The sequence below is a fragment of the Meleagris gallopavo genome, chromosome 10 (assembly GCF_905368555.1).
Source record: "Meleagris gallopavo chromosome 10, MGAL_WU_HG_1.1, whole genome shotgun sequence".
NCBI lineage: Eukaryota > Metazoa > Chordata > Aves > Galliformes > Phasianidae > Meleagris > Meleagris gallopavo.
Window position 1 is genome coordinate 9,283,390 of NC_139413.1, and position 22,082 is coordinate 9,305,471.

The 22,082-nt window shown below is 41.1% G+C and overlaps 1 protein-coding gene across 1 annotated transcript; it reads left to right on the forward strand.

Moving 5' to 3' along the window:
- Positions 1 to 810: 810 nt before the first annotated feature.
- On the forward strand, positions 811 to 21,356 carry WDR47 (WD repeat domain 47). The gene is made up of 15 exons (XM_085232063.1): positions 811 to 946; positions 4,751 to 4,917; positions 6,413 to 6,496; positions 7,075 to 7,159; positions 8,769 to 9,571; positions 10,192 to 10,315; positions 12,613 to 12,791; positions 12,915 to 13,163; positions 13,773 to 13,848; positions 14,828 to 14,985; positions 16,493 to 16,662; positions 17,594 to 17,764; positions 18,188 to 18,319; positions 19,312 to 19,530; positions 19,999 to 21,356. Exons 2-15 carry the CDS (start codon positions 4,760 to 4,762, stop codon positions 20,139 to 20,141), a joined length of 2,751 nt encoding a protein of 916 aa, XP_085088189.1. The 5' UTR covers positions 811 to 946; positions 4,751 to 4,759; the 3' UTR covers positions 20,142 to 21,356.
- The last annotated feature ends 726 nt before the right edge of the window (positions 21,357 to 22,082 follow it).

Consider the following 22,082-nt stretch of genomic DNA (forward strand, 5'->3'; position numbering starts at 1 on the left):
CCATTTCAACAGGGCTTGCCCATGTAGTGTTGTGTATGTACCAGAATTTTGTCCATGCGGAGCACTGGTATTTTAATACGGTTTGCTGAAACTCATCTCAATGCAATATCTGAACACAGAAAAAGCATAGTCAGCGTTCACATAATAGGTCTTAGCTGCTGTCTTCTGAGAATTACGAAGATGCATTAAACTTAACTGAATGTTAAATCATACGGAAATGCATCTTTGTATCTCATATATAGCACGTATATATCTGATGTTTCACGAGGAAAGCACGTTCTTCCACCGATTCGGCCCTGGAGGGAGCCGGCACCAGGCTGGGGAGGAGGGACAGGGTCCGCTCAGCGCCGTCACTCGGGCGGAACTGCAGACGGGCACTCGGCCACACGACATGCTCGGCGAAGACGAGGCGGGTCCCGCAGCCCTCAGACAGGCGCTGCAGGCCTCGGGGCGGGCCGCTCCCAGCGACGCGCCCGGAGCCGCCGCGCTGGGCGGGGAACGCCGACGAGCCCGCACTCGCTGGCCCGGCAGCCGCAGCCGCCACGGCTCCGCCGCCCGACCCCGCCCCGCCCGCGGTTCCCTCTGCGCGCGGCAGGGCCCCGCCGCCACCCGCCGCGGCCCGGGGGCGGTAGGGGGGGCTCGCCCCGCCGCCGACAAAGCGCGGCCCCGCCCCGCCGCCGACAGCCGCTCCCCGCCCCCGCGGCGACGCCCAGCAGGGCCGTCCCTTCTCGCTTCCACTCGGGCTGCGAACGGGCACTCCGCCCTGGCTCGGGGAGGGTCCTAGACGCCGGGCGGCGAGCGCGAGGCCGGGCGGCGGCCGCAGCGCCGAGCGACAGCGAGATCCCGGCCGACCGAGCGCGGCCCCGAGCCCGCCCCGCAGCGAGGCCTGCCGCCATCTTCTCCTCACGCCCCGCGGCCGGAGCGCGGACGGGCCGCCGGGCCCCAGGTGAGTGCGGGCGGGACGGAGGGCGGGAGCCGCACGGCGACGGAGTCCGGTCGGGCCGAGCTTTCTCCTCGGGGCCGCGCTGCGCGACGGGCACTGCCCGGTGGTCCGCCGAGCGCGGCTTGGGTGCGGGTCGGCCGCCCCCGCGGCCCGTTCCCACTGTACGGCCGTGCCGCGCCGCGCGGTGCCTGCCGCGCCTCCCTCACGCCGGGGCGCGTTGACGCGGCGCCGCCCGGTTGCCGCCGTCCTTTTGTTGCGGCTCCCCGGGGCGGGCAGCCACCGTCAGCCTGGCGACGCGGGCCCGGCCCGGTGGGAGCCGCGGGGAGCTCCGGGGCCGCTCTGCGGTCCTGGCCGTTCGCCCCCGCCCTCGGCCGCCTTTGGGGGAGCGCACTCCTGGGCACTGTGCGACGGAGCGCCGTGCCGCTGCCCGCCGGCTGAGGGGCGTCCGCCTGGCGGCGCGTGTAGGGACGAATAAAGGCGATCTGAGAGCAGGTGCGCTGTAGTCAAAACGCGTTCGCTTGCTCTGTGAGTCGTTCGCGTTCTCCGTTGCGTTGTGGTGTGGAAGCGCTGAACGCCGCCCCCCGGCATTGGCTCTGCGCGGTGCTGAAATGCCCAGAAATACAAGGAAGAAGTACTGGAATTCCCAGCCAAGCTCTGTGAGGGCACGTTGTGTGCTGCTGGCCCGTTTGGGAGGGGATGAAGACAAAGGAGTAATGCTTGTTTGGAGTTTGACAACTCATTTGTATTTCACAATGTCAGGCCTTGCTGTAATTGTCATGTGAGTGCAGATACAATTAAATTTCTTCTAAGAAGAGTAACTTAGAGACTATCCCAAAATCACTTCCTAGTTTGCAAGCATTCTCACAAAGTAGTGTGTACTTACGTGCCTGTTTACGTTCCTTAGAAAACAAGGCGCTTGTAATGCTGTGGGGCAGTTAATGCAGTTGGTTTGTGCTTAGAACACGAGTAAGAGCAGAACAAGAGTGAAAGCTTTCTCTGGGAAGCATAGGAGTAGATAAGTTACGTTCCAAAGAGCTCATCTAAAGAGCATCTTGTGTGTTGGAAGCAGAGAAAAGGTGTGTCACTGGAGTGGCAAGAAGGCTGGTTGGATTTTTTTTTGTTTTTCTTGATATTGGTTTATTTAGGAGGTGGTTATGGGGACTTAGAGCGGGGACAGATGTTGGAATGGGCTGCTATGAAAAGATGGGGCAAGAAAAACAGGTACTTTGTCAGCAGAGGACACTGAAATTTTAATACTTTAATACTCCTTTATCATCACTTGTACCTCAGGTTAATGCTATGCTTTGGTTGTTCCTCAGAATTAGTGCTAGAGCTGATCAGATTGTGACGCTGTGTTACCATATGTGCTGGCAGAAAGCAGTGGGATGACCAAAGATGCAGCTGAGCTCTAATCTTGAGTTTCCCTGATGTTTGATTTTTATTTATTGTTACGTTCACATTGATTGTTAGAAAAACTGACTGACTTCACAATGTCATGTGTAAAACTATATATAGCTGTGATGTCATGATGGTGTTACAGCACTGTTGATTATTTTGACAGCATAATGCAGGGAAGTCTGGGCTCATCAGTCTAAAAAAGCTTTCTATTAAGTGAAGAACCTTCTTCAATAGATTTACTATTCTTTTCTGTCTGCATGTCTGATAGGAATGTTGCTCTGACACCAAATGTGCGGTGTTTTCATAATCTTGCTGATTTATGAGCTTACTGGTACATTTCAAACTGTCTTTTGAGGATCAGCATCCAAACTACATGTTTGCCTTTTCTTAGCAGGATGCCAGAGGTGCCATTATTCATTCCACATGAAATGGGGGGGGTGCTGGTCATCCTTTATCCAATTTATGTGGGGAATATAAGCGAAGAGAAAGAACTTAAGTTTTAGAACTTATGGAAATAATTGAAGGTAATCTTGAAGGCCTATAGGGTGACCTCCTATTTAGAGCAGACTTCGATGGATCCAGCAGCAGAGAAGGCAGGGGAGTGGATGTTCCTTGCTTCAAAGGGAGTATTAGCCTGAACTGTGCAGGTGGTTTCCTGATGTGAGGTTCAGTACAGGTTTGGCTCAGCTTCACTCGGTTGTTTGCTAAGGAAGCCATGTAAGTTGTTTCAGGCAACTGCCAATGCAATAAAGCAAAGTAAAAGCTTTAGATGAGGCTAGGAATGAAGATGTTAATGCTAAACTCCTGGTTAAATTTGTGTTCCTTTTTTTTTTTCCAGTCTACGAGGATGGAATTGAATTTTTTTCTGGGGCCAAAAATCCTGACCCGATTGCCAATAGGGAAATAAAAATGGTGCTAAAATGTGAGGAAAGAGCATTTCGCTAAAGATGCTGGCTCTAGGTTTGCCTGTTGTCCGTCCATCTGTTTGCTTTCCTGCAGAAAGCCAGGTCTTAATTTTTTTCCCTTGACTTCACAGCCAGGAGTGGGTGCGCAGTCTCTGGGTGTGTCTGCCCAGAGCCCATCCAAATTGCAGGTGACTGGAGTGACTGCAGTGAGAGTCAAACCCAGCTGCTTTAAGAAGGCCATTTGTGTCTGGCACAGCCAGGTCTCTGGTGCTCCAGAATAAATTGTGCTGCTATCGTCAAATGTGTTCCCAAGCAGACGTTTTGGCAAAATCCTCATTGGAAAAAAGTTGGCATGTGGTCATAAGAAAAATGAAGAAGAAAACTCTTTCTTTATGCCTATTTTTTTTTTTTTTTTAATTCCTTGATGTTCAGTAGCCTTGGTTTATCAGTTTCACTGGAGTATTTGTATCTTTTCCTCATCTCTAGGGAGTAATTAGGGTATTGTCACTTCTTACGGCGGATGCTTTGCTCTGTGTGTTTGTTTTTCTGATTGCTTTCATTCTACTTAGCTCATTTCTGGGGATACGGCTTCCTGCTGGGGGCTCATCACTGATACCAGCTTCTTGTTTTTGTATGCTCTCGTAATCCATTTAAGTCATTTTACAGCTTTGCTCCTACCAGAAGGTGTGGTTGTGCTGGTTCCACATGTCAGCAGTAGCGCCCCTGTGCCTCCCAGGCGAGCGGGCAGGCGCTGAGTTGGTGCCTGGCCCTTTTGTGGTACCAGGGGGTGGCAGGAGAGCTCCTCGCAGCCTGAGCTGCTCCCAGGCACAAGCTGGTGGCAGAGCTGCCCCGGTGGCGGAAGGGAATGGTGCTGAGGAGGGGCTGAGAGCAGGCAGGTGAGTGAATGGGGGGCTCCAGCAGTCAGCGGCTGAGTTGGGCTGTCTTGGATTTGCAGAGTTAGATTGTTCGTGAAGCATGCAGACAGAAATAGGTGTCCTTTTAGAGGGATAATAGAGAGCTTTGGTTAGACCTTCATTTACAGCTTCAAAAAAGGGGGCTGAGGTGTGAACTCGCTGTGCTTTTTAGTGTGCTTCACTTTTTGTATGTGTTTCTAACAAATCTGGTTTTAAGTTTATATGTAAGATGTCTAGATAGTACATAGTAGCTGGCGAATTCTATGCTTTTTGAACTTCTCTGAAAGGCAAATAGTGAGGTGCAGTTTCACATACAGTGCTTCTACTGCAGTGGGATTGGTTTCTTGGTAGACTGGTTTCTCTGGACCCTATCTATTCATAGAGAAGAAATATAAAGGTGCGGTGTTAGTCTTACTTGAGGCCTTATAACTGACATCCTGAATAAACAAAACTTCAAAGTTGATTTTTATTTTTGTAATGCTGCTGTAGTGTTCTGTCCTCTAAAACTATGGAGGAAATCTGAGTAGTCAACAGTTGTTAAGCAAACATAAAAAGATATTGATCATCTCTGAAATTCTCTTTCCTTTCAGGCTGCCATCATGACGGCTGAAGAAACAGTGAATGTTAAAGAAGCTGAAATAATTAAACTGATACTAGATTTTCTGAACTCAAGGAAGCTTCATATCAGTATGCTGGCACTTGAGAAAGAAAGCGGGGTCATTAATGGCCTGTTTTCAGATGACATGCTGTTCTTAAGGTAGGCCTTTCTCCTGTGCTTCAGTACCACGTGTATGAAAGGATACTGCTGGTCTGTGTTTGCACGGGCAGCTCCATGACACTAAACGGGAGTTCTTGTCTTGTTCTTCTGCTTCTCATCCCAGTTGTGTGGTCCAGCCCTGTTCTGTGTTCTATGTCTGAAGTTAAAAAATTCCTTCAATGAACTACTTAATGTAAATGACTAAGCATCCACATAGGCTCTAGAGTTAGGTTTGTTTGTTTGTTTTCTTGTTTATTCACATTTCATTCATTTTGACTTAGTTATTTTCCTGACGTGCTAATGAATTGAAAGTGGGAAGGAGTCTTAACACGTGTCAGTGTCAGCAAGGGCTAAGTTGGGTGAAGCACCTGTGCAGGAGATGGGAGAGCAAGATCTTCTAGCAGCAGTGATCTGTTGTTATCTGCTTATTATGTCACGTGAAAATGAGCATGTCTTGATTGGTTCCAGATACAAATAAAATATTCTTACAGTCTACTAGTACTAGGATCTGGAATAAAGTACCTGCACTCATTAAGGCATGGAAGTTTGTGTCATTTACCATTAGTTGTACTGTCCTCTGAATTATTAAAAGCAGTTACTGTAGATGCACTGTAATTCTTCAGCATTGCAGTCTCCTATGACATGAAATATCATTCAGGTGTTTAATAACTTTGTGAAAACATGAGGAAATAATTTATCTGGTTATTCTTAGTATCTAAATACATAAATTACTGAACAGATTTTCTCACGTAGCTTCTCTTTCAGTGAGATTACAGTTACTGGGATAAAATGAAAGAAGAACTAAAGAGATTGAAATTCATAGTAATACTTGTTTGTTTCATTCTTAGTTAATTCAGACTATGCAACTAATGAGGAATGCGGCCTTTCCTTCTAGAACTGGACTTTAAGGGAGTATGGTGTGCATTGGGAGTTGAAGTAATCCTCTTGTGCAACATAGCACACTATCCACGTAGCATAGTTATTTCCAAGCTGTTGCTTTTATATTCTTAATATACGTGCTCTGCACCCCTTTGTATAACAATAGATCCAACAGTATTTATACAGTTATTATTTATACAGTTATACAGTTAAAATTAACATATTTTTAAGTCCGCTTCAATTCAGCAGTGTCTTCCTTAAATAAATGTATTTAATTAAAATTTCTTGCTTGAAGAGTACCCAATAAGAATTACAAGTAAAGCAGGAAACGCAGGACCATTTCATCTTCATTGATATGTCTTTAAAAGCATCACTATTTGAACCTGCATGAATTACTTTTTTTTTTTCACACAATTTGAACACTGAGATTTATGTTTTACTGTATTGGTCATTTTAACATATGTGCAAAGCATTAATTTTTCCAAACAGATTGATCATCTGTTTTATGTTTAAATATCCAGCTGTCATTTAAGTGTATAGCTTTCTAAGCTGGTTGCTTAGAAAGATGTGCTTGTCTGGTGAAATGAAAGCAGTGTCGTTGTTTTTCTCTTATTAGACAGTTGATTCTTGATGGTCAGTGGGATGAGGTTCTTCAATTTATTCAGCCTCTCGAATGTATGGAAAAATTCGACAAGAAAAGGTAGAATAGAATATATCTCTGTCTCTTTGTATGAGTTACATTGTTTTTGGGAGTGGTTGTGAATAATACAAGAAATTAAATATTTTTTATGGAAACAGTAGGTTTCAGTTTTTAACTCTGTGTGTGTGTGTGTGTGTGTGTGTCCATCCTGTATGCAGTTCCTAATTGCATGTGGGTGTGTTATTTAAACTTGGAGTTAAAAAGCCATGTGCACAGAAGGTGTATTGGGCTTTCATTTGCTTTACATCTTTGGAATGCAGTGCTGCATGTTGAACTGTTCTTTTACATTTGGATGTGTTTTTATTTAAGAAACAAGTGTGCTTGCTTTACTTTTTTTTTTTATCCCCTTATGACCCTTCAAATATTTTCAGTGTGTTATTTTTGAAAGCAGTGACTGAAGAAGAACATGTCCTACTAAAATTTTGTGGTTACAACTCTGTTAAACTTTGATCAGAGTTTCTTAACGCAGTCATTTCTATCCCTAAATCAAAAAATAGCTGTGAAATTACGTTGCTTGTTTCTAAAAGAATACTGAGCTACTGGATCAAGATGGGTAATGTTTCACTACTTGCCTGCAGATTTCGTTACATAATTATGAAGCAGAAGTTCTTGGAGGCCTTATGTGTAAACAATGCAATGTCAGCAGAAGATGAGCCTCAGCATGTAAGATCTGTCTTTGTTTGGGGAATTTTGTATTGGCAAGAAACTTATTCACGTGGTCTAATTAAAAGAAAAACAAATGCTCCCAGACTGAATACCCAAATTCTATCTATTACCAAATGGTTTCATAAATAATGGACAAACTAATTGGTGTCCTTTGGAAGCGAATGTGATTCTCAGGTCTCAAATACAATTTTATATGCAAGGGTTGCTTGAAACGTGGCAGTATGGATCAGTGACCATATGTCATCTTTTGGTCTTGAAATTTACTTTAGGCCATTATGCTAAAGAACAGTGCTCTTTTTCAGGAGGGCTCTGAAGCAGGGAAATTTATTGTCAGAGTCAGGTCCAAATGAGAGATGAAATTGATCTTAACCTTCTTTTCTGTTGCTTTTAAAGAGAAAAGATGCTGTTGTTTCTTTGATGGCAACAGATGCAGTCACAAAGGACTGATTGAATTAAATAAGCAAACAGAAGGAGCTGTGAACTTAGATTTTCAGTATGGAGCCATGAATGGTAAATCCAAGTGACAGAAAAGGCGTGCCGACTGTGGACTTAATCAGAGTTTCTCATTTGTGTTAGTAATACAGGAGTAGTAATTTTCTAACACAAAGGTTATCATATGGAAAAAAAATTGACGGATTCCAGTAGTTCTCAGAAAACTGATTTTGTTTTGAGAACTGAATTAACTTGAATTCTCTGTCTCACTACATATACTACAGAGTCGTCTTTTGACAATGTAGAGAAAGCTTGAAGTAAGTGCTGTAAAGGGATCACACGCTTCTCCTGTAATCAGTCTGTGATTAGATAATGGAGGAGAAGATAGTCAAATCCATTTCTTATTTTTGTGCTGAATGTTACCAGATGTGTAAACATTTGTGGGTAAAAGGCTTGTACATTGAGAATGTGCTAGGGAGCGAAGGTAGGATTTTACTGATTGTTTTTTTTTTTTTTAATTTTTTAAACTGAAGATACTGAGTTAGGTGTATTTAATGTGTTTTTCTGACTTTTAGTTTCAATAAGCTTTCTACTAAAAGCCATATATTCATATAGAGATGTTATCTGTGGAGGTTAACTTTTTTAAGTTCTTTTAATGTTTTCCTGATTGGAAAACAGAAAACATTAATATAAAAGACAAATTAAATTTGCTAATAACTGGAAACTAGAGAAATATGCCACTTTTTATAATTTATGCTGATAGCTTTCCATAGACTTGGGGGGAAAAATATACGTATATGGAGTTGGCCCTGAGAATGGAAGTAACCTTCTGTTCTGCAATAGAGTTGAAGCTGTTTAGCTGCAGATGTGAAATTTTAAGCCTGCAAAATCTGTGGTGATGTGAAAGTTCCATAGATCTGTAGAAAATAAGTGTAAGAATGGGGCAGAAGGTGGAGATTTCAGGAAGTATAAACATCCAGGAATTTGACTTTGTAAATGCATTTGCATCCACAATTTTGGACTTAAAATATTGTATGCTATTTTGCTTAAATAGAAACAGTAATATTAATAAAGGAATGGTAGTGGAAAAATCCTGCCACTGCACATTCTTCTTCTGCTAACGATAGAAGCACACGTACTATGAGCTACTCTGTTCATTTGAATATTTCTGTAGCTGGAATTCACAATGCGAGAGGCTGTGCAGTGCCTACATGCGTTAGAAGAATATTGCCCCTCTAAGGAAGACTACAGCAAACTCTGCTTGCTGCTCACGTTGCCTCGCTTGACCAACCATGCAGAATTCAAAGACTGGAATCCCAGCACAGCTCGGGTGCACTGCTTTGAAGAAGCTTGTGTCATGGTGGCAGAGTTCATTCCCGCTGATAGGAAACTGAGCGAGGCTGGTTTCAAAGCAAGTAACAATCGTTTATTTCAGCTTGTAATGAAGGGATTGCTTTATGAATGTTGTGTGGAATTCTGTCAGAGTAAAGCAACAGGAGAAGAAATTACAGAAAGTGAAGTATTGCTGGGCATCGATCTCTTATGTGGTAATGGGTGTGATGATTTGGACCTTAGCTTATTATCGTGGCTACAGAACCTGCCAGCTACTGTTTTTTCTTGTGCTTTTGAACAAAAGATGCTTAATATTCATGTTGATAAACTCCTCAAGCCTACAAAAGCTGCGTATGCTGACCTGTTGACACCTCTTATTAGCAAACTCTCTCCATACCCCTCATCCCCAATGAGGCGGCCTCAGTCAGCTGATGCTTACATGACCCGCTCCTTAAACCCTGCCTTAGACGGGCTGTCCTGCGGGTTAACCAATCATGAGAAGCGCATCACAGACCTCGGGACCAAAACTTCCCCCATGTCGCACTCCTTTGCTAATTTCCATTATCCTGGAGTACAGAATCTCAGCCGAAGCCTTATGCTGGAGAATACTGAGTGTCACAGCATTTTTGAGGAGTCACCTGAGCGGTAAGTGCAACTGCAGTTTTTTACTTAGGTTAAAATTACACTCGTCATATTTCTGGACGTAAGTATAATGTTGAAACTTACCTTGGTTGTTCAATGGCTAGTTAAGTAAAACTCAGTAGACAAGGGTTTTTATTCCTCGTGCATTTATGATTATAATCAGATTTTCACATTTGGTTGTGAGCCTTTTGGGTTCAGGCAGGATTTTCTTGGAGTTTAGGTGTACAGAAAATGGAAGTTATAGCATAAATACAAATTTATGTTCTGATTATGTAGTAGAGGTTGTGTTCAATATTTTGAATTTTTTCCTCACTGATAAATGATAGGCTGTTTGTCAGATAGATGTAACTCCATCTTTGTTATTCCATTCTCAGTGTATGTAAACTTGGGTCATGGTACTGCAAATAACTAAATATAGTCGATGTTTATCTTGAAAAGAGTTATTGCCATTTCTGAATGATCTGGTTTAATGTTTGGTTTTACCATCCTCTTAATAGCTGGAGTTTGAGATTGCTTAACTCCTATAGCTTTTACTCTAGAATGTTACTTCCCTCTTCTTACCAGGGGACTTTCTACTCATATCTTTTCTCAATTACTCTTCTTTTTCATGTTGCTGTGAGAAGTGATACTCCTGTGGAGCCACAGCATCCCATTGGCAGCGAGGCATTGTCCCAGAGTTTAGTTCCAGAAAATGAGCCAGTCACTGGAGCGCAGAGTCAGGGTTCGGCCAAACAAGAGAAAAATGAGGTACTGCCTGTTCATTGAAAAATAATGAAGCCTTTGGAGCTGTGTTCTGATATGTTCATAATTTGCTTTTTGTGTTGAGAACTTCATGCATGACAGTAAAGTTTTCAGTCTTGGTGGCTTTTTTTAAGAGGTGTTAACAAATTAAATTACAATATTCCATCTTAGATAAGACACTTGTTTTTTTTTTTTTTCATTGTAAAACGTTCTGCTGTCAGTTAAGTCTGTAGTGCACCCAGGGAACACGTTTTCACATTAGTGTTGCTGAACTATTGCATGTAACTTAAATTTTGCAGAGCTCTAAGTCAGCAATGTTAGATTAAACAATGCTTAAGAATCCTTTTAGTGTTTTAGCCAGGAATCTAGAGGGTAGCTTGCAGTGTTGGTGTTAGTGTCAAGTTTCAGGGGCAATCGTGTGTAGTTAGTCTAGAGCACAGAGTAATGAATATCAAATAAATCCCTACTGAATGTATCTTTGCTGTCCAGAATCTAGTAGCATAACCTTTTGTTTTTAAAAAACACACAAAAAAACAGCTTGAAAGCTTTGGACCTTGACTTTTTTTCCTGTCCTATAATGTCAGTATGGGGAAGGTGAAATAGCAGTTCAGTAGGAAGGGATGAAGTTTCCGTTCTTTTTGCTTTCCACAATTCTAAATATCTGCCTCTTAGTTCAGTAACAATGTATTCTTACCTGAATATTTGTACTAAGTGTTTGAGTGAAGAAATAACATCAAGTACTTTGTTTGGTTTGTAGACTCCAGTTTGATTTTCTTAAATAAACTTTTGACATCTCTATGGCACTGAAAACCAGTCCAGTCTTAACAGGGCTAGTTTAGTGTAGACTCTGGGTGATTGAGTGGGGCAATGGGGCTGTGAGGGGATTAACAGAATCCTCTAAATGTGAGGACTTGGCTCCACTCAAGGACTTTGCTGAGTAACCTCTTTGCTGCAGTGACGTTATTTATACAGGCTGGGAATAAGGAAAGGGAGAGGGGAAAGAGCTTAGCTAGGCACATGGCAGAGCAGTCCTCAAAAGTCAGAAAACCATGGCAGAGTTTATGGGGGAGAACGAAGGCAGGAGATGTTACTGTTTGTAGGTAAAAATGTTGGCTGGGCTATTATACACAAGTGAATAACAAAGTAATATCCAAGCCAGTTTCTTCATGTTTGGTTTTGTGTGTGTTATTGCTGTGTGTTTATCTGTGTGAATAAGAAATTCTTTCAAGTCTCCTTAGTTCTTATTTGTGTTGTTCTGGGAAAGATTGATTTTTAAAAGCCGGGTTTTATACTATAGAGCGTCTATACAACATGTTTAGGTTTTGGATTCTGTATCATTGGAATTTGATCCAATTGCAGCAAATAAGTATTAGTTATGAAAAAAGTGTGGTCTGGAGTATGTCTGTTGTTTATAAGGATGCTAACTAGCAATTTGGAAATGGGCCATGTATTTGAAATAGGTGGAACGCTTCTTAAGCTTTCAAAGATAATTTCCAAGTTCTCATCTTGAGGAAACCTAACAAGTATGAGGAACTTTTTTGCCTATTGCTACTACTACTTTTTTCTTTCAGTTGGTAAAAATATTGTTTCACTTTTCAGAAAATGCACGTCATTATTGATAATACTTAGGTCTTGGACTGAAGTGCTTTTGGCTTTGTGTGTTTCACTGTTCTTTTTGAATTTGTTCTCAGCTGGTTTTGATGGTGACATTCAGAGCAACAGAGGGAGGGAGTGCAGAAGGCAGGAAGTCCTTGGGAGCTAGTGGCAGGCAGTGAGTGCAGAAGACAGGGAGTAGTGGGGGAAACTGAAGAGAGTACATAAATGTGCAGAGACAAGGAAAAGGAAGCTGAAGTATTTGTTTAGCCTAGAGGTGCTACATCGTATTTTTTATTGTTGATCGCTGGGAGATAGAAATCTGTTCTGCAGACTGATTGCAGAGAGGAATCCACACAGCAGAAAATACTGAAATGATATTGAAAATATGAATTGGAATTTGGAATGTAGCTTGTTTAGTGATTTTTTTTTTTTTTCTTTTCACCTTTTGATGACCTGTTTATTTTGATGTTAATTAGTACTTTGGAGGTTTTATGGACAAGAGCAGTTTTGTCCTGAAATAAGCACAAAGGCAGTACTCCAACACTACCAACACAGTATGACAGTGATTTCCTTCTTTAGTAAGGAAATTGTATTTTGTTCTAGAAAAAATGAAAGTACTGCTGATCTTCTGATGCCTGTAATGAACTAGTGAACCAGTGAGTGAGTATAGCTTAAGTACTGCAAATAACTATTCTTATTTTTCTAAGCTTCGTGATTCAACAGAGCAGTTTCAAGAATACTACAGACAAAGGCTACGTTACCAGCAGCACTTAGAACAAAAAGAGCAACAGCGTCAATTATATCAGCAGATGTTGCTGGAAGGTGGTGTAAATCAAGAAGATGGAGCTGACCAGCAACAGAATCTTACTGAGCAGTTTCTTAACAGGTTTGGGATGTGTGTTACTCTTGTCCATTTCTTTCTAGCCATTCACATAAGTCTGCAAGTTTGCATGTTAACCTAGCTTTGTTTTCTGTTTTTTTGTTGTGTTTTTTTTTTTTTTTTAATTAGGTCTATCCAGAAGCTAGGAGAATTAAATATAGGTATGGACAGTCTTGGAAATGATGTACAAACACTTAGCCAGCAATGCAATGGGAGCAAAGGGAATGCATCTACCAGTCTAGCAAGTAACATTACATCAGATGCTCCTCAGAGGATGCCAACTGATGGCCAAAGTGTTAACACAAGCACTCCTCGAAAGCGTGGATCAGCTAATCAGATACCCTTTCCTGAAGAGTCACCTGTGCAGGGAAATCAAATGTAAGTTATTTGATATCCGCTTAAGACTGGAAATTCCCTTCTCTTAGCACTGTGGGAATAGCAGTTTGTATTTACTTTTCAATACCAAACAGATTTGTTGTTTGAGTTGGGGATATATGGTTCATGACCTATTGTCTAGATACTTTTATACGAATTTTAAAATAAATTCTTGACATAGGTGAAATGGTGGTTATTTGTGATGGCTTCTATTTTATGTTTAATTTTTATTTCACACCTCTTATTCCATATTATTTGTGTAATTCCTGTTTATTTTGTAGTTCTACTAAGCTTCTGAAATACAAAATAAATGGGGTGGCTACTGGATTTCCTCTGTAAAATGAATGCCAACGTAAAAGCAGAAACTATTTTACCACGTATGTTTTGTGTGTATTATAACATGAAAGAAAATATTTTATTTCTTGAATTTTTGACTTGTTCAATTCCTGGAGCTGCCCAAAAGATGACAACCTCTTGTAAAAATAATAGTTTAATGTGATGTAAGTTCTCAGTATGACTGCAGCTTTAGTCCAGAGATGCTTACAAACAAATCTCCCTCCTCTTCTTTTTTTTTTCTGTTGTGCATTTCAACTCTCAATCAAATCAAAACAGTGTGTCAGAACATGCTGTCACTCAACCACAGTTGGAAGACTCCTCAGGGAATCTAAATAGGACAAGAGGTGATGAGGTGAGTTTTCTTACTGTCTTGTACAGTGTGTGATTTTGCAAGATTCAGTGCTTGATCCTGAGTATGTGACATTCTCTCATTGTTAATAGAAGGTTAGACTGAATGTAATACTTAGTGTCACAGAACTATTGAGGGTGGATGGGACTTCTGAAAAACGAGTCCACAATGGCTGCTCAGGGAAAGTTCAATGGCAGTAGATTGTTCAGGGCCAGTTCCAGTAGGGTTTTATGTATTGAAAAGGATTAAGACTCTGTGCCTTAGTAGGCAGCCTGTTTCCATGCTTGACCACTCTGTGTGTTCTGTTTAAAACAACAGAAACAGGTAAATGTAATTTGCTGTATTTCTGTTTGTGCCCATTGCTTCTTGTCCTGTGCTGGGTACCATTGCTCTGTCTTCTTTACTTCGCCTGTCAGGTTTTTATACTCATTGATTAAATCCACTGACCCCAGCCTCCTTCAAGCTCTTCTCTCCTGGAACAGTCCCAACTCCCTCAGTCTCTCTTAGCACAAGGAAAGCTCCGCTCCCTTGGTCATCTTAGTGGAGCCAAGCACTGGTCATGGTACTGTAGATGTCAAATGTTAAAATATGGCACAAGTAGTTCTGAGCAGCAGCTCAGTTGGTAGCTTTGCTCCCCTTACGAGTTTCAACTGGATTAGATGTGTATTTGTAGAAATTAATTGTAATACCAGACTTTGGAGTTGGGCTTTTAAGGAAGATAGTTGTTGGTGTCCTGGGGGGAGGATGAGAAATGTAATCTAATGTCAGCTTAGGAGTGAATTGTAGTAACGAATTTTCTGAAGAGTGTCATTCACTGACCAGGAATAAACATTGTTTTTCCAAACTCTGAATTTAGTCTGGTGCTACTGCTTTTTAATACATTTTTCAGAGTAACTTATAACCATTATTTCAACAATCAAGCCCACTTTCCAACATCTGGTTTGCTTTAAGAACCTAATTTGACTGTCATCATTCTATGTAGGATGACAAATCAAAAAAGCAGTTCATTTGCATTAATACTCTAGAAGACACACAAGCTGTCAGAGCTGTTGCCTTTCATCCCAGCGGGAGTTTATATGCTGTTGGCTCCAACTCTAAAACCTTGCGAGTGTGTGCCTACCCAGAGGTAATTGACCCAAGGTAAGAAAGATTGTAACTTTATTTTCCTGTGTGATAGTATTTCTTTCTTCAGTAGCTACTGATACCTGTATGCTTCATTCCTTTATTTCGCTGTTGTAAATAGTGCAGTTTTCATTACAATCTTGAACTGCCAAACCAAAACAATCTGCTGAAGTATTTATGCGTTTGTGGACTAGTTTTTGCTCTTCCATTACATGCTAGATACATTGCTGTGCAACAACTTTTCCTTATAAAAGTGTTATTTTACTTTAGTGGGTGGGCTTCTATGTCTGCTTTTAATACCCTGGGGTTTTCTCCTAGAAGTAAATATTGCCATCTCAATCATCTTCTTGCCCCTGCTCCAATAACATGATTTTCTTGGAGCAGAGGGGAAGCCCAGGTATCTAAAACCTGACAGTTTCAGAAGGAGCTACAAGGACACATGGTTTAGGATTCATGTTCAGGCTTTTACAGTGTTCAGTAGGTAATCTGAGTATTTCCACCCATTCTCTCTCCTTAAACATAGTGCAGTAAATCAGTAAGTAGTCTTTGTAGTTAATTGGTCTAAAAGTCTTTGAAGTTTAATTCTAAAATACTTATTGACAATATATCAGCTAAGTCTACACGGTTCTGTTTCATAGTCAGTGCAGACTGACTTGCTGGGCTTGAAGCCCAAATATTCTCTCCTTGGTTGGTAAACAGCACCAGTGTTTCTAGTAGGACAGGCAATTTACTATGAACTAATTAGTCTCTGCTCACACAACTTACTGTTCTAACTACTGGGAAAGATTAGATTGACTCTGCAGCATTGGTCTCTTGTGAGAAGTGCATGCATCTGTTCCAACAAGAGACATAATGTGTATGGGTATCAAAGGAATGCAGAGACTTTGTTCATTTGAACATGTACTTGTTCATCTTAACTGGTCTTTTGCTTTGCTCAGTCTGCCAAAAAACAGTCTGACTTCAGACAGATGGTTGGTTTTTCCAAAAAGCTATTTCTGTGAATGCAAACTAATGGTCCTGCTTTTGTTTTGTTTGATTTTTTTTTCCTCTGTTCCATTATTATCAGGTGTCTACAGTATGTTTTTCAAATTTCTCAGTTGAGATTAAATTTGCTGAGTTTCTGTTGTTGATGTTACTGCAGCGAATGTTGATGTTGGATACAGCAGTAGTGTATTTTAAGCACTGGACTATTTCCTGCTAGGGGAGCAGAGAAATAACGTAGGGAAATCCTCAATTGAAAGAGTGGGAATTTAAGTCCACTTTAATTGGACTGTTCTTACTTCTGCTGTATGTAAAGCTGATCTAGTTTCTTTGCTTTGAATGTATGATGTATATATAGGTGCTAGAAAGGCTGGTTTGTTTTTTTTTTTCTTACTACTTTTCATTTAATGGACAAAGAAGATTCTTAAAGTAACTTTCTTTTGATTCTTTCTCAAGCAGGATTAATGTGTAGGAAACTATTTCAATTATTTACAGAGCACTTAATTTTCCTTACAATTAACACTTCTTTTTTGCTATTTTTCAGTGCTTATAATACTCCTAAGCAACCAGTAGTTCGCTTCAAAAGGAATAAGCATCATAAAGGATCTATCTACTGTGTGGCCTGGAGTCCCTGTGGACAGTTGCTGGCTACTGGTTCTAATGATAAATATGTGAAAGTACTGCCTTTTAATGCTGAAACATGCAATGCAACAGGTAGTGTGTGTGTGTGTGTGTGTGCACGTGTGTGTAAATAAGTAATTTTAGATGATTCATCCACTACTTAAGACCATTTAAATTATTTAGGTTATGTTCTTAAGTTTTGCTGTAATGTTTCTAATAAGTGAATGAATGTAGTCCCTTTTCTTATCTATTCTCACTGTGTTCTTCGTTAAGAAAATGGACACTGAGAGTGTTGTATAGGGAGTATCTTTGAGTTTTGTTTTAGTTTGGGTTGTTCTTTGTTTTGTTTGTTTGCTTTCATTTTGTCCTTGATCTGGATATTCTGTGACGTTGTGCTGCCATCTGAAACTTGTTTTCAGATACTGGTAAATAGCTGAATGTTCTTACCAGCTCCAGTCTGTGAGAATTGCCAGTTTATTTCCAGTTTGAGTTACCCTTTTCCTCGCCTAGTTCTTCTGTTGTCATCTGTTTCTCTGTAGAAATCTGGTATTTCTTTTGCACAGATACTACTTTGTTTGCCTTGCCCTAACAACCAATATTCTGAATATGGCTGTGTTTTATTTTGAACTCGGGCTGACTTGTCTAGTGTAGGTTTTAGTTATCCTTTCCTCCTGGCAGAGAAAACCTTTTTGTATTTGTGTTACTTCACCACAATTCACAAAAACAGTTGTACTATGTAAACCTCGCCTGGAGATGATCTCCTTTTTTTTTTTTTTTTTTTTTGCTATACTTTAAGAATGGTAGGAATCTCAAGCAACACTCAGTGAAAATAGCATTATTGAAGGTTTTACTTGAGCTCAAATGGAATGTTCTATTGAAAGTATACATTTATAATAGATCGTATGCTGCCATTGCCTGAAGTAACCTGTGTTGTCACTGTAACTGCTCTAAAGATTGCAGCACTGACTGCTAAACCAAATATGCCTCATCTTCTTGCTTTTTATTATTGCTTTTGTTATGTCAGGTCCAGATTTGGAATTCAGTATGCATGATGGGACAATCAGAGATCTTGCTTTTATGGAAGGACCAGAAAGTGGTGGTGCTATCTTAATAAGTGCTGGAGCAGGAGATTGTAATATATATACAACAGACTGTCAGAGAGGGCAAGGTCTGCATGCTTTAAGTGGTCACACAGGTAAGCTGTTACTTCCATCTTCCATCTTAAAGGTCTGTATTAGATTCATGTAACAATTGCTTTTGAAATGTCATCTTTGTGTTTTCCTGTGAGCAAGAATTCAATTATCCCTAGACTGCTCTGGTGATAGTGGGGAAGAATAGTTGTTTTTGTGTTTTGGACTTTTTGATTGACTTTTTTTTTTGTTGGTTTCTTTGTGGGTGATTGGTTGTTTGTTTTTTTTTCTTTAAATATCCTGTTAACTTAGTAACAGAAGTGCATACTTCATTCCAGAAAAGGAGCAATGCTGAGTATTCCTTTATACTATTATTTCAGAACCAGCAGACTTTCTTCAGGATCACTTAATATCTGAATGCAAAAATATCATCAGAAATGTAACATTTCATTGTTTGACTAATTATGCTGAATCCTTTTTTTCCGCAGGTCATATTTTAGCACTTTATACGTGGAGTGGTTGGATGATCGCATCTGGATCCCAAGACAAGACTGTAAGATTCTGGGATCTGAGAGTACCAAGTTGTGTTCGTGTCGTGGGAACAACGTTTCATGGAACAGGTAAGATTTGCTTCTCTGCCTTTGCTCTTTCTTGCATTAAAACAGAGGCTTTAATAGAAGGCATGAGGGTGTCATTTATGTTTCTTTCCTTAAAAATAAACAAATATTTGAAACATTGGTGCTACTTTGCCTTGTGAAATTCAAACATGCCCTGAAGTACTTGAGAGTAACACAAGACGCATGAGCTGTTTCAAGGGGAAAAAAAAAAAAAAAAAATTAAGCTAGCATTCTATATTTCTATGTAGAACCATACAGTATCTTGAGGGGAACACACCTACAAGATCAAGCTCAAATCCTGGCTCCACATGGGACTACCCGAAACACAAACCCTATGTTTGAGAGCATTGTCCCAGACACTCTTTGAACTCCAGCACCTTGGGGCTGTGACCACTGCCCTGGGCAGCCTGTTTGACACCCACCACTTGCTGATGCAAAACTGTTCTTTGATCCCCACCTGACTCTCATCTGATGCAGCTCCACACTGTTCCCTTCATCCCTGTTGCTGTCATGGAGAGCAGAGAATAGCACTGCCCTTCTACTCCCTGTGAGGAGTTGCAGTTGCCGTGAGGCCTCCCCTTAGCCTTTGCTCTGGGCTGAACAAACCCTGAACCTACCTTAGCTGCTTCTCATGTGTCTTGTCCTCCAGACCTGGATTCCCCACATTTGTAGCCCTCCTTTGGATGCTCTCTAATAGCTGTGTGTCCGTATGTCGTGGTGCCAAATCCTGCATACAGGTGGCCACCAGCAATGGGTGATGCAATGGAAATGTGTTTGTAGTAATGATAGTAACTGTATACCCAGGAGAAGTCCTTTGCAACTGCAAAAGAGAGAGAGAAACCAGGGATTTCCCAAAGATGCGAATGCAATAATGCCTGGACAGACAGACATTCTGTCAGTGATCCTGGCTATCATGATCCTGGCTGACTACAAGTGATAACATTCCCATTTTGTCACTTGTTTAAATACAATGGTTTGTGTTTTTTCTCCTGTAGGAAGTGCTGTAGCCTCAGTAGCTGTTGATCCTAGCGGTCGTCTCCTGGCTACAGGACAAGAGGACTCCAGCTGCATGTTGTATGATATTCGAGGAGGGCGAATGGTCCAAAGCTATCATCCTCATGCAAGTGATGTTCGTTCTGTGCGCTTCTCTCCAGGGGCTCACTACTTGCTCACGGGATCTTATGATATGAAAATAAAGGTGACAGACTTGCAAGGTAACATACTACAAAAGATGCTAGGTTAATTTTCAGTTCGTTTTTCTTACAGAGATTGAATCTAAGATAATGTTTTGGTTTGAAAGAAAAGAACAGAATTTCGGGTGTTTGAAATGTCATCACGTTGGTAAGGGGTAAGGAGCTGATAACGGTAAAAACTATTGAATCCTATTGCTTGAAGAGTTGGCCTTTACTTTTGCACAGCATTTTAAAAATTTCCCCTTTAAAAAGAAAAACATAAGTATTGTCATAATTACTGTGAAGAGTTTAGATGTATTTCATACATTTTCCTAGCACTTTTCCCTAGACTGTTCAGTTGCATTGTGGTGTGTGTTTGCGTTTCTCTGTCTGTGTTGAGAGGTCCAGTATGCTTCATAAGGTGAAATGCACCTGTAAGTTTTATTAAATCATAAAGAGCTAGAATATAAATTCATGTAATAACTGATGATGTCTGTTCCTCTACTGTAGGAGACCTCACAAAGCAGCTTCCTCTTATGGTGGTAGGAGAGCACAAGGACAAAGTTATTCAATGCAGATGGCATACACAAGATCTTTCCTTCTTGTCGTCGTCAGCAGACAGAACTGTAACCCTTTGGACCTACAACGGCTAGAGTGCAACTAAAGGCAACCTATGCAGCTAAAGCACAGAGACCTGAGACTACAGAACTGTAAAAACCAAGTAATAATAATTAGGCATTCAGAGAGCAGCAGTTGAGTAGGAGAGTGTGTTGAAAAGAGACACTTGTCACAGATTTTTCTGGTTTCTAGGAGGTCTTGGTGTTTTTAGTATATTCTTTTGCAGTGCTTTCAGTCTTCCATGTGAACTCATGCTGCTGTGACCTATTGTAGTCTTGTTGCCAAAGTTTGAGAAGAACTTTCATTGTCAATGTGCACTCTAAGTAACATGAATGATGTGTTTACAGTTTGGTATTAATTGCATTCCTTGGTTTTTGCCTCAATGAAAATTTTATAGAGGAACTTAAGTTGATCAACAACTTCCAGTCAGTATCGAAGTAGTTCCATGTACACATGAGATATTCCACTGTTTTTTTCAGATTTATTATATTCATCACTTCTTATCAAGAGGTCAGACTTTTTAACATCGTTTCGACTTTTTTAGTAACGAACTCTGAACTTCAAAGATGATTAGGTGGTAACCACATATTGATTATGCTCTTTTCTTTCTCTTCATCTAGAGGGGGAAACGTTGCTCTTGTTACTACATAACATTGTTTTCAACAAGCTGACATGTTGGAGGGGGGAAAACAGTAACATAGTGATTTTTTTTTTTTATGTAGAAACATAAAATATTTTGCTTTCTGAATGCAACAGAATACCTCTGTGTATAATGTACTGTAGAAGAGAGTGGATTGGCAGCAGTTGTCACAGTGAACTTAATGGATATCAGTTCTAAAAGTAAAAGGGATACCATTAACACTATAATAGAAACCAGCATGGCTTAAAATGCTATGTCTGCATGATAATTTAAGAATTAAGTAATTTAAATTCCCAGTTCAGAAGCTTATCTGAATTTTATTTCTTGCACTGTTTATGTATGGGGAACTAGTTTTATTTCTACAGAACTTTAGATTTGAATGTTTATGTATTGTTATATTTTTTCATATTGTACAGTTCCTTTTACTTTTTAAATTTGAATCTTAAGCATTAGGTTATTTATTTGAACTGCAGCTAAGTTTTGGATTCTCTTGATTACTAAATTATACGTGCACTGTAGCAAAGCATTTTTAACTATCGTATAAAAGTGGAAAGGTAAATATAGAAGTGTATCTGTGCTATAATCTCAATAAAGACCTCCAACACCTGCAGCTACTTTATCTGCTTGAGATTCTTACGTAATTCCTCAGTGCTACTCAAACCATTTGGCAAGAGCTGGTGCACGCTTAGAATTTGGTCTTTGTACTGTTTCTGAGAACCTGATTGTAGTGGGCTAACTAATAACAGACTGGAGGTGTGAATTTGTTCTGACACAGACGGAGGAGCTGATGCTGCTTTGGAGGAGTGCATGCAGCTACCAGCTTCTTCACTCCTAAGGTAGCTGTGTGAGAATTAATACAGCTTGTGCTGTTAGAGAGTGCCCAATTTATACATCACTTCGTGTCCTGGATGTTCTGGGAGTCTGAATTGTCCGTGTGTGAGAGCACCTGCCTTGTGCTTGTATGCAAAGCACCTGGGAGGTCTGAGCTGGGAGCGGGAGGGGTATCTTATTTATGAAAGACTGAAACAGTAGGCTGAGCGTGGGGAAGGGAAATGGTAACCTAGAGTAACAGCAGGGTAAGAATTGCTGCGTCATCTCGCAGCGGTGTACGGTTCCCGCGCAGTCGATGTTTAGCTTCCGCACGTGCCGGGGCAGAGCTGCCGGCTGCCTGCCGCCTTGCTGCAGCTCCGCCTCGGTTTCTCTCTGCGGCTGGCTCTGTTTTCCCGCCTCTCGCCGCATTCCAGCCGCTGTGCGGTGCGTGCGCGCAGCCGCCCCTGAGGTGACCGACGGCGCGCGGCCCTTCCCGCCCCGCCCGGTCTGTGTGCCCTGAGAGGCC